General features: G+C 42.7%; 1 protein-coding gene across 7 annotated transcripts in view; it reads right to left on the bottom strand.

Moving 5' to 3' along the window:
* The window catches only part of LOC308579943 (uncharacterized protein), a 77265-nt gene that overhangs the window by 20539 nt on the left and 43427 nt on the right, over positions 1-13299 (bottom strand). For all 7 annotated transcript variants that reach the window (XM_081180993.1, XM_081180994.1, XM_081180995.1 and 4 more), the window contains 9 exons: positions 10712-10930; positions 9597-9749; positions 8834-8994; positions 7929-8038; positions 6532-6650; positions 3798-4010; positions 2112-2255; positions 513-679; positions 211-326 (listed from right to left, as the gene is read on the bottom strand). In XM_081180993.1, the coding sequence (XP_081037119.1) occupies positions 211-326; positions 513-679; positions 2112-2255; positions 3798-4010; positions 6532-6650; positions 7929-8038; positions 8834-8994; positions 9597-9749; positions 10712-10930 (1402 nt within the window). The remainder of the gene's footprint in view (positions 1-210; positions 327-512; positions 680-2111; positions 2256-3797; positions 4011-6531; positions 6651-7928; positions 8039-8833; positions 8995-9596; positions 9750-10711; positions 10931-13299) is intronic.

Raw genomic sequence — 13299 nt, 5'->3', positions numbered from 1 at the left:
ACAAGTTTTTTTTTCCTTTAATTTGTTGGGGGGCCCCCAAAAGAGTGGGGCCCTAAGTTATAGCTTGTTTAGTTTATACGTAAATCTGGCACTAAGGGAAGGGGTTCCAAAGTCTGGGAGCAGCTTGGGACATTCAACTTTGTTGTAAATTTCAGAGTGTGGGTGCTTATTCTTGCTGGCAGCAGCAACTGTGGGCCTCACTCAACTTACCATTTTAAATCTGTGTATAAAACATTAGCCTTTGACCACTCCAAATGGGTACAAAATAGACTACCATGAAGACCAATCCAATAGACTCCTCTTGGCAATATAGTAAGAAGTGAATCCTAAATAATTTAAAAGGTAGAACACCTATGAAAGAGTGGTGTAGAAATGGGGGACAGACATTTTACAAAAACTTGTTTATCAGCTTAAAACCATCCCCCAAACTGGCATTTCCCACTGAAGTTGCCACATGGCATATCCAAAGTCATACAAGTAAATATATATAATGTGAAAACACAGGCTTATACCATCTCGTTTCTACTAGATATCCAGAGAAGGTCTGCGTCCGTATATCGTCTACACATATCTCTTGCATCGAACCATGTATTTTCTGTTGCTTTGGGGAAGTAATAACAGCTGCCATGCCAGTACACCCAGCCATCTTCAACAGGACATCTCCCGCCAATCAAGGTCCCTGAAATGTAAACACACACATACAGGGTGAATTGTTTACAGGTAAGCTAGCCTAAATATTATATGTAATACTATGTTTTACTACCTATGTAGACCAAACGCATAAGATACATATGAAATCTCAGAGCTATGATCAAAGAAACATGCTTCAAGCCTTATTTACCAGGCCCACCTCACAAGATCAGGTTCCACCAGTGTGCACTTTTCAGGTACCACAGAGCATACAGCTGTCTTCTTCTCTTCCATCACTGTGCTAAAGCAGAACCCTTCTTGTTAGCAGTGAAATAATATGTCAATCAAACAGCAAAATGAACTCTATTTTTATGTTGTGGACCACCCTGAGAACTACGAATGAAGGGTGTTATATAAATTTAAATAACAAGAATAATAATAATAACAAGAACATGCAACCTCTAATGCTGGAGTGACTGCTTGGAAAATAAAACAAAAGTGGGCACTATACTCCCTGAAACGATCTGATATGAGGCACCTTCATTTGTATAAAATTATCTGAAAAACTAACTCTTCACAATTATGGGCATTCCTCAACTATTTTGGGAAATGCAAAGATTTACTAGTAAGCAAAATAAACTAGGAAAAAGTGGATCTTTTATTCTTGAGCTAAATGTCAGAAATTACAAGACATGAGGCTTGTTTTGGACATTTTACCCAACACAATAAAAACTGCCCTTTATTGACAAATTACGGAAATCAAGCAACCTCATTTACATCATTCACTCCCTACAATTAATTCCAAAGTATCACTACAACACATGGTATTATTAAAAAAAGGCACTTATTTTGATTTGATTAAGAAGTAGCTGACTTTCTTCCAGAGTACAAATATAAAGCATCGGCCTCTTGTAAGAAACAATTAAATTGTGGAATTGCCAATGATATGGTTTTTTGCCCATGATCAGTTTTATTTGTTGGAAAAACTTAATGCTGTTATTTTCCATACTATCTTTGAAAGAAGGATACTGGATTATTGCCAAATAATTTGTTGAATTTTAAGCTTGTTATCATAAAACATAATTAATAATCTTATCCTACAATCTTTATCAAATCCTTGATACTTTGAGTGAAGTCTGAATACTATCTCTATTCTCTGATTTTTAAATATAATTCAAGTACTGAGCTAATCCATGACTTCAGAAGGCTGCTAACCTTTCCTTCCAACCTTGTGAGTAACAAATAGCAGCGTTATTACTTCACTTAGCTATATCCCCCTTGCATTCTGACATTTCAACTTCACACCTTTCAAAGAAATAGGATTGGTTCTATATACTTAAAGGAATTTAATTTCAGCTGAAACCAGAAAAGGATCATGACCACTGTTTGATATTCCTACAACTTTTGTCATAATGTGGATTCTCATATTTATGGGAGCAGAAATTTTTAAGAAGAAGCAGAGAAAGGGGTTCCCAGATCACCTTTTTTGCAAGCGAAAGTAGGGTCATTTTTGCTGCAAAACAAGCTGTCACCACACAACCCTGTATAGGGGTTGCATGGCACATCATCACCACACTTGCGGCATATTTGTTCACAGTTCTCCCCAAATCTTCCAGCGACACAATCTATGAAAGATGTAAAATGTTATATTACAGTGAAATACAGGAATTGTAGGCTACATCTGTGGATAAATCCGGCTACAGCTGCATAACAAATGGATTACAAAAAGACAATTTTATTCAAAACCCAATTTTAGGACAGGGGACGTGATGTATAATAATAATAATAATAATGTCATTATTTCTACCCTGCCCATCTGACTGGGTTGCCACAGCCACTCTGGGCAGCTTCCAACATATACAGAAACATAATAAAACATTAAAAACTTCCCTATACAGGGCTGCCTTCAGATGTCTTCTAAAGGTTGTATAGTTATTTATCTCCTTTACATCTGCTGAGAGGGTGCTCCACAGGGTAGACGCCACTACCTAGAAGGCCCTCTGCTTGGTTCCCTGTAACCTTGCAGTGAAGGAACTGCCAGAAGGCCCTTGGAGCTGAATCTCAGTGTCTGGGCTGAACGATGGGGGTGGAGACGCTCCTTCAGGTATCCTGGGCCGAGGCCGTTTATGGCTTTAAAGGTAAGCATCAACACTTTGAATTGTGCTCAGAAACGTACTGGGAGCCAAAGTAGGTCTTTCAGGACTGGTATTATATGGTCCCAGCAGCTGCTCCCAGCCACCAGTCTAGCTTCTGCACTCTGGATTAGTTGTAGTTTCCAAGTCACCTTCAAAGGTAACCTCACGTAGAGTGTGTTGCACTAGTCCAAGAGGAAGATAATCATGGCATGTACCACTCTGGTGAGACAGTGAGCAGGCAGGTACGGTCTCAGTTGGCATACCAGATGGAGCTGCCCTGGACACAGAATTAACCTGCGCCTCAATGGACAGCTGTGAGTCCAAAATGACTCCCAGGCTGCATACCTAGTTCTTCAGAAGCACAGTTACTCTATTCAAAACTAGGGAGTCCCCATACCTGCTTGCCCCCTGTATCCCAGAAACAGTCCTTCTGTCTTGTTAGGATTCAACCTCAATACGTTAGCTGCCATCCAACCTCCAACTGCCTCCAGACACTCACACAGGACACTCACACACCTTCACTGGCTACGATTTAAATGAGAGGTAGAGCTGGGTATCAACTGCAACCTGGTGAACACTCAGCCCAAACCCTCTAATGATCTCTCCCAATGGCTTCATGTAGATGTTAAAAAGCATGATTGAATCATCCAAACATGAATATGACATAGAATTTAGTATCTACCAGAAAATAGTGTAGCAATTGATGGCACATATTTGTTATGCCCACATTCATTGTTCTTTGTCTCTTTGTTGTCTTTGCCCACTGCGAGTATTTAGATGGTAAACTCCTTAGAGCTACAAGCCTTCTTTTACTTCTATATTACATATATCTGAAGCATCCCCTCAGTATGTAGAAACCACTGCCTCATTTAGGATGGCCCAGTGTCACTTTCTAATTAATAGGCATGCACCCATCCCAAAATTGTTATTAATAAAAATAATACAGACAAACCAGTTGCATTTGAGTTAAATTATATAAATTTCAGCAAAGAGATAAAAGTAAATAATTCTGCACATACTTGTACTGCATACCTGATTTAATCCAGGTTTTCACATTTTTGTCCCTGGTATTGTATATGCTTAGACCAGTGTGTATCATGAAATCTTTCCCTGCTTCTACCACTCCAATACACGCTGACAAGACTAAACAGGCCTGTTTAGCCTCATTTAAAGTAGAATACTTAGGAGCTTTTCCATCAGGAAGGTAAAATGCTCTTCCAATGAATTCGGTAAAGAGATCAACATCTGTTTAAAATAAAAGGAACAGTCAACTTAAATGAAATGTATAAAATATGACTGCTCCTAATTATTGTGCAGATTCGTGATGTGCAAGTGCAACCTGCCAGTTCACAAATGGACAGATATACTCTGATTTAAGGGCCCCAAACTAGAGCAACTGTTGCAACAGAAAGACTAACAGATAACAATGCATTGTTATGTCTTTTTCACCGAATTATTTTTTTTCTAAAAGATTCCCCTTTTCATTGGTACAAATGTTTGTCTTGTCAAGGACCTGAGCTTTCAGAAGTAGTACACATTTACACACAAATGATTGCAGTGCCAAAATGGCCACACAAGTACCGTATTTTTCGCTCTATAGGACGCACTTTTCCCCCTTCAAAAATGAAGGGGAAATGTGTGTGCGTCCTATGGAGCGAAGAAGCCATAGCCCCGCGACCCTCTCCCGACTGGAGAGGTGACACGCGGCTATGGCAGGAACCTCTACAGCCCCGTGTCACCTCTCCAGCCGGGAGAGCACGCGCACGGGGCTAAAGAAGCCCCCCGCGACCCTCTCCCGGCTGGAGAGGTGACGCGCGGCTATGGCAGGAGCCTCTATAGCCGCCCGTCACCTCCCCAGCCAGAAGAGCGCGTGCGGGGAGTGTCTGCAAGCCTCGCGCACCCGGCAGGAGGTCCCACCGGGTGCGCGAGGCTTGGGGCGGCAGCCTGTCGCCCGATGCACGGGGAGCCCTCGGGAGGGCTCCCCCTGCTTCGGGCGAGTGTCTGCAAGCCTCGCGCACCCGGCAGGAGGTCCCACCGGGTGCGCGAGGCTTGGGGCGGCAGCGGACTGCTTGCGCGCACCTAGAAGCTTGGGGCGCGCTGAGCTCAGCACGCCCCAAGCTCCTGGTGTAGCGCAGCGATCCGCTAGCCCTGGGAGAGCCCCGCGGCTCTCCCAAGGCTAGCGGACTGCTTGCGCGCACCTAGAAGCTTGGGGCGCGCTGAGCTCAGCACGCCCCAAGCTTCTCGGTGCGGGCAAGCAGTCCGCTGCCGCCCCAAGCCTCGCGCACCCGGCGGGACCTCCTGCCGGGTGCGCGAGGCTTGGGGCGGCAGCGAACTGCTTGCGTGCACCTAGAAGCTTGGGGCGCGCTGCTTCTAGGTGCGGGCAAGCAGTCCGCTGCCGCCCCAAGCCTCGCGCACCCGGCGGGACCTCCTGCCGGGTGCGCGAGGCTTGGGGCGGCAGCGGACTGCTTGCGCGCACCTAGAAGCTTGGGGCGCGCTGAGCTCAGCACGCCCCAAGCTCCTGGTATAGCGCAGCGATCCGCTAGCCCTGGGAGAGCCCCGCGGCTCTCCCAGGGCTAGCGGACTGCTTGCCGGCACGCAGAAGCTTGGGGCGCGCTGACCTCAGCCTGCCCCAAGCTTCTGGATTAGCGCAGGGGTCCGCTAGCCCTGGGAGAGGCGCCCGGCTCTCCCACGCTAGCGGAGACCTTGCCGGCACGCAGAAGCTTGGGGCGCGCTGAGCTCCGCACGCCCCAAGCTCCTGGTGTAGCGCAGCGCACCTGGGGGGGAAATAAATTTTTTTCCCTTTATTTCCCCCCAAAAAATCTAGGTGCGTCTTATGGGCCGGTGCGTCTTATGGAGCGAAAAATGCGGTAATACTGATATTGAATTTAAGGATTGTACTTAGACACTTGAAGAACTACAGTGAAAGGTACGGTATCTGAAAGGTATCTAGAAAACTCTGTGCTTTTGGACTGTGTTTAATGGGACCACCTAGAAGTAAAGAAGAAGAATCAGTATATACAGTGGTACCTTGGTTCTCGAATTTAATCCATTCTGGGAGTCTGTTCGACTCCCGAAATGGTTTGAAAAACAAGGTGCGGCTTCTGATTGGCTGAAGGAACTTCCTACACTCAATCGGAAGCCGCAGAAGCTGAGTTGGAGCTTCTGAAAAACGTTTGCAAACTAGAACACTCACTTCTGAGTTTGTGGTGTTTGGGAGCTGATTGTTCAGGAGCCAAGCCGTTCGACTACCAAGGTACTGAACATAAATTGATATGTGAGTGTTTTAAATGTGTGGATCTGGCCTGCAGCTTTTGATTGTTTTAATGTATTTTTTTATTAAAATGGTGAGTGTGATCTGTCAAGAGTATATTTTAATGAAGAAAAGTGGGACAGAAGTCACAAATAAAATAAATAATAATATGCATACTTGTGAGTCAAATTCGCTGAAATCAGGAGGGCTGCATGGCCAGAGAAAGTCAGTAGGTTTTAAGAGAGCTTAAGGAGGTATGATAGAGTTGTTATAACTCATTACATATTGTCATTTCGTGTCCAGTGCTGATCTGGTCAAACAGATTTCACATCTTTTTGAAGCACTGTCATCTGTTTGATGAAGTGATACTGATAGCAATATTGACAATGGGGACAAACCACAAGAAATAACACAACTATATGACTTACAACTCTTTGGGGGGGGGACACATTAGTTTATAGCCAGAGTCAAGTTGTGCATCTGTTTCTGAGAGGCAAAAACAACTTCTTAATTTACCTTGTCTCTTGCAAATCCATTTTCTGTGAAGAGAACAATCAATCACAGAAAGATATCTCTTGAAAGCAACTCCACAATCAGAAACAGATTGTGTATATCTTCTGTTTTGCCTAACCACCCTGCCAGCAGTAAAGAAGGAGAAAAAATGTACAGGTTCTGATTAATTAAACCATTCCTTAAGGCTTGCTCTATTTCAACAATATTACGGGAAGTTTTCAAAACCACACAATAATTTTGGGCAACAAACTTTAATTGCATTCTAAAATTAGCAACCTGAAAAATCATATAAAGATTTAAGGCTGGTTCAATCTGAGAAGTAGCATTCTGCTTGTATATACCTCGGCAACTAACTGTATGGAAATAAGAAAAAGTAATGGTCAGAAGAGGAAAGAAAACTGTGCAGTATAAGCTAGAATCTAAAAGAGGTTGGCAAGGCAAGACTAGCCAGTAAGCAAAGAGAATCTAGAGGAGACCCCTGTTCCTGGGCAAGGCACAGAAGAAACAAAGAAGGATTTTGTGGAAGCCATATCTAGTATAAAGATTGAGGCTGTGCGATCTCTGCCTTTCTTGGGCAGGAGGAAGAGACAACCCATTCTTTCAGTGTCTCATCCTCACTTATGCTAGAGAATGGCAAACTGCCCTGAAATTGCCATAAATTATCCATTCAGTTTGGACAGTGATATTTTGACTTCATGTATGAACAAGCCTTTTGCCCATGTGCACAACTCCTTCACAATGGAAACATTCAAACCTGTAAGTCAAAACATGAAACTGCAATAACTGGTTTTGAACCAAACCAAGATACTAAACCATAGTTTGAATTTGGTTTAATATACTATCTTGTGCTAAAGGTGAAAACCATAGTTTATAGGGTCAGATGAAATAGGAAACCATGGTTAATTTGAGATTTTTTAGTTTGAAGAGAAGAATGAAAAAGCTGAATTGACAGTCATTGTGGTTTTAGAGACTTGAAAATCAGCGAGATCCTTACTGAAACAGAAAGAACCTCTGAATACTTTCTTAAAATAAAGAGCATGTACTAGAATCTGAATATATCACGTGATCATTTTTTCTGTTTAGAGCCAGTGTGGTGTAGTGGTTAAGAGCGGTAGTCTCGTAATCTGGGGAACCGGGTTCGCGTCTCCGCTCCTCCACATGCAGCTGCTGGGTGACCTTGGGCCAGTCACACTTCTCTGAAGTCTCTCAGCCCCACTCACCTCACAGAGTGTTTGTTGTGGGGGAGGAAGGGAAAGGAGAATGTTAGCCGCTTTGAGACTCCTTCGGGTAGTGATAAAGCGGGATATCAAATCCAAACTCTTCTCTTCTTCTTCTTCTTTACTAAGGCTCTGAAAACAGTATTTTCTGCTAATACCAGACTATATTAGAAAACATCTCACCATGCATTTTGAAAGATTGAAGTTGTGTTATCTACCCAAATATATTGATATGACCGCTTGCTGAAGATCAAACCAATCCAGCTGTCATCTCCTGTATATTGTACCCACATCTGTAAGAATAAACAAATCTGAACTGTTCTTTATGGTGTAGGAGCAGAATACGTTTAATATAAACCAACATTCAGAAAAGGGAAAAGTCCTAAAACCTATTTTATAGCAAGAATCCTAAAGCCTTATATCCAAATAACATTTAATCATCCTTTGAATCAACTTTCTAACACATAAAAACCTCCTTTAATAGGTCTAGTTTAGATAACGGTGGTATATGCTTTTAAATAATAATTTAAGAGAGAAAACTGAAGTAAGCACATGGATTACAAAGCTCCAAATGTCTTCAGATAGCACTGCTAACATAGATTCAGTTTCTCTCAGCTGCAAGGAAGCTTTCTAAAGCATTCATAGTCACTGTAAGAGCACTATATAAGGTTTCTCACCACCACTTTCTATAATATGTCTAAAATACTTCTATTCTTGTTAGGTAACTAATGCTGCAGTTGTAACAAGAAATAACAGTGGCTGGCTGGAGACACTACTGCAACAGAGTCCTTTTGTGCTGGAAAAAGAAAGACCGACACAACTGGCCTCACTCATGATTGAAGAAGCTACACACACAAATCATAGTTACGTGATATAGTAAACTGGGGAAATACGTCCCATGTTGGGTAGGTATCTGAATTGCTTAAATCTGAATGGAGAAACACCTGCAATTTGTATGGCTTCTAAAATGAACAAAAGAAAACAGTCACAGAATTAACCTAATTAAGTCTAATTCACAAACCAGCCCCTATCCAGTGTGAGAAGGATATAAAGTAATTACACCCCCCCCCCCAGCTCACAAATAGTACCTTTTCATGACTGTTTGTAATTTTAACTAGGTCTGTTCCCTTAAATCCTTGGCATGCAATCCTGGCATCGGTCCATGTGGCTGTTTTTGTGTGTTCCACATAGTAACATGACTTGGAATAATGGTACCACTGGGGCTTCTTTGGGCACGGATTTGTGAAAGCTTAAAAACCAATACAGTAAGTTGTAATATAACTTTGAAACCACAAGATACACCTGCATATCTATGTAATTAAATGCATTTCTAGCTGTGAGCAAACCATACTGAATTAAAAAATAAAAAGAGTTAAGTCCAGTCAAGGCAACTATGGGGTTGTGGCACTCATCTCACTTCAGGCCAGGAGAGCCAATGTTTGTCCACAGACAGCTTTCCGGGTCATGTGGCCAGCATGACTAAATCGCTTCTGGAGCAACGGAACACTGTGATAGAAACCAGACCACATAGTAATTGTAGTACCTTTGTAGCACTTCAGAGAGCACTACCTAGTGAGTTTGTGGCTCAGTCGCTTAAGTTACTATTACATGCACCAGTTTCCTGTATCATTTAATTTTACCATATTTACACAGAAAACTAATGTTGAGGTAAATGGTAAAATTTATAGGAAAGATATTAGTAAATGAAAACCAAAATTTCAATGGTTAGTAGAGTTAGAGTGACTTCAACCGAGTGGCTGACATAAATTAAAGGAGGTACTAAAAGAAAGACAGAGAAAGCCACATAAAATGAGAGAATAAAAAAGGAAAACCTATGTCTAGAAATTGTACCTTTTGCATTACACTCTGGATCTGGGGAGTCCAAGGTACACTTGGTAGGGCCAATGCCTACACATTCTCCAGTAATCGGATGGCAAGGTAAGTTATTGGCACACTTTTTGCAAGTGAATTGACAATTTGTACCAAAAAATCCAGGATTGCAAACTAGAATAAAATTTGAGGATTAAAACAGCAAAAGAATAAACTAAAAACCAGATTAACAAGAACATTTCAACATTTGACTTTTACTATGAGCTGTTTCAGGTATGCAAACAGAGCCCAACTTGCTCTGCACTTCCAAAGTATATTACCATTGGTTGGCTCCAGGTTAATATTACTAATATGTACATGCATATGCAGAAGCTAAGTCCCTCTGTATTCACTGGGGCATACTCCCTCCCAAGTGTGCATAGGATAGTCACCTTAGCGTATATTTAGTTCTTTTCCTAAATAAAGTGATTCACAAACTGAAGATAGGTGGTTGTTGTTGTTGTTGTTGTTGTTGTTATCCCATATTAGATTTGGGAAGAAACATGCAGAGAATGACTTGCAGAGAATTTATTGCAGAGAATGACTTGCCATCTAGTGAGCAATAAATGTGGGACTTGGGGGCTCACAAGTCAGTCTTCTAGCCACTGTGCTACACTAGAGTTCATTAATTGTGGATTGAATGAAAAATAGCTTATTTGATAGAGAAGTTCAGTTTTATCTGAAAGAGGCTATGATTAATTTATGTATTTAAAGTATTTCTACCCCATCTTTTGTCCCATAAGTGCAAAATAGTAATTAATGCTTTGATGTTGACATCACCAAAGCTGTAAACTCTTGACCCAGCTGGACATGTTTACTTTTGGAACCAAACAGTTCCAGAGTCATCTAGATTTAAGAAACTAAAACATTACATAAAATTTAATAAGTTCTACTATTTTTAGGATCAGAGTACTTTGGATAAGTTGGCAACAATGACAATGCCGTAACAAGAAAGAGACGTACGTAGGAGCCAACAGCATGCATCTGCCAGTTAACAACTTAAGAGGCATTTCATAAGATCAGGAAAAAGATAGTTTGGTAGCCACAGCCACATTGTTATAGATAAGTGTATAGATAAGTTCCTTTAAGTGACTCACCAGACTTCACATATAAGGTGTCCTGTGCATCAACGCTTTTGAATATATTTATTCCACTAACCATATAATACTGGCCTTGTGATAAAACTATACCAGTACAAGTAGTTTTCTCAAAAATGCAATCCTCTTCAGCATCACTCAAAGTATAGAACATTTTTGGCAATGCGTGTTGTCGTTGTGGTATAGTGTGACCTTTGTATTCCTGGAATATATTCATTGCTGTCCAAAGAAAACAATCATAGACCGTGATTATTACCATCAGTTCAAAGACTAAGATGATATAAGAAGAGCCTATTGGATCAAGCCAATGGCCAATCTGGTCCAGCATCCGATTCTTACAATGGCCAACCAAATACCTGTGGGAAACTTGTAAGCAGGACTTGAGAGCAATAGAACTCTCCCCTTGTGTGGTTTCCAGAAATTGGTATTCAGAAGTATACTGCTTCCAACCAATATAGCCTCCATCACAGCTAAGAGTCATTGATAAGACTTTTCCTCCATGGATTAGTCTAATACCATATTTTTTGCTCCATAGGGTGCACCGGACCATAGGGCACACCTAATTTTTAGGGGGGGGGATTCTTCCCCCCCCCAAGCCCCAAAGAGCAAAGAAGCCAAGACAGCGAGCGAGATCCATCCCGCTGGCTGTCTTGGCTTCCTCTGTTAGCTGTGTGTAACTTCTCCACCTGGGAAAGGCTGCGCACGTCTTTGGCAGAAGCCGTGGGGCTGGGGCTGGGGAAGCCCGAGCTTCCCATGACCCCAGCCCCCAGAACTGGTCCGGGAGCGGCGGTGAGGTTGCGCGAAACCTTCCCTTCGCTCCCAGAGCTTGCCGGCTCCGTAGGCCTGCGGATAGCTGCCTGAAGCCCGGGTGCTCAGCGGGAGTTGGCGCTGCGCTCCCTGGGCTTCAGGCTGCTATCCGCAAGCCTTCGGAACCCGGCGGGAACTCCCGCCGTGCTCCGAAGGCTTGCGGATAGCTGCCTGAAGCCTGGAGAGTGAGAGGGGTCGGTGCACACCAGTCGGTGAGCTCCAGGCTTCAGTGAAAGCCTGCATTCGCTCCATAGGACGCACACACATTTCCCCTTCATTTTTGGAGGAGGAAAAGTGCGTCCTATAGGGCGAAAAATACGGTACTTTTTAAAGCCATCCAAACTGTGATCACAGTTTAACTATGCTCTGCCTAGTTCTAGTGCATAATTTTATAAACTTCCATCATGCATTGCCACCTCTTACTCATCTTTTTTCTGTAACCACAACCCCAAAGTCTTACTATCTACCACAACCCCAAAGTCTTGCTCCTGATTAGTCACTGCCAGATCAGACTCCATGAGCGTATATGTGAAATTAAGATTTTATTTGTCCAACATGTACCACTTTCCTCATGTTTACATTGAACTGCATTTCCCATTTTCTGTTTCCTCCTACTTAACAAATTTCTGATCCACAAGAGGATATCGCCTCTTACTCTGTGACTGCTGAGCTTACTCAGGTGTCCTTGGGAGGTACAGTGGACGCTCGGGCTGCGAACATGATCCGTACGGGAGGCACGTTCGCAACCCACAGCGCCGCACCTGCACACGTACAAAGAGTGATTTAGTGCTTCTGCGCATGCGTGAGCACTTAAACACAGAGGTAACCTGTTCCAGTACTTCCGGGTTCAGTGCGTTGCGCAACCCCAAAATGCGCAACCTGAAGCATCTGTAACCCGAGGTATGACTGTACCTTGTTGAAAGCTTCTTGAAAGTCCAAATACACTATGTGTATTATGGAAGATCAAGCTTTCTCAAGGACACAAAGATATCCAGCAAGTATCACACATATACCACAAAAGGGTTTGTTCTTGAAAACAGTTTGGAAGCTTCAGATGGTACAGACCTCAGTGGTCCAAATGTTGATGAGAGTGAACATGCAAAACATTTTACTATGTCCTTGACTAATCTGCTTACAGATCATTTACTATGATCTTCACTAACCTGTCCTGAATTCCAATTCACTTGTGAATTCAAACTGCTGGTCATTATTTCCTGAATTCCTGCAAAGCACGTTATTTCACTGTACCACCCTCTCCTGGAATTAAGATTCTAAGTTGAAGTCATGCTTTGCATTCCCTCAGCCATAGAAATGAGATGAGGAAGGTGATGGGAAAAGGCTTATTCATTGGCGGCCCTTACACTGTGGAACACTCTTCTGAGAAAAGCAATTTCCCCCGGCTTTGTTTTACCAGCACGTTTTTCCAAAGATGTCCAGCTGTTGTTATGGCAACATCAAGTAATTTTGTTGTTGACTGCTCAGTGTTGGAAATCCAATACAGTGGTACCTCGGGTTAAGAACTTAATTCGTTCTGGAGGTCCGTTCTTAACCTGAAACTGTTCTTAACCTGAGGTACCACTTTAGCTAATGGGGCCTCCCGGTGCCGCGTGATTTCTGTTCTCATCCTGAAGCAAAGTTCTTAACCCAAGTTACTATTTCTGGGTTAGCAGAGTCTGTATCCTGAAGCGTCTGTAACCTGGGGCGTCTGTAACCTGGGGAGTCTGTAACCCACTGTACTGATGTTTAAGGCGGGTTTTCTTTCAAGTTTTCAGACTATACAG

The sequence above is a fragment of the Podarcis bocagei genome (genome assembly GCF_964188305.1).
Source record: "Podarcis bocagei genome assembly, chromosome: 2".
In the NCBI taxonomy this organism is placed as follows: Eukaryota; Metazoa; Chordata; class Lepidosauria; order Squamata; family Lacertidae; genus Podarcis; species Podarcis bocagei.
Note: the sequence above shows the minus strand (reverse complement) of the source record. Positions and strands in the feature narration are given on the sequence as shown.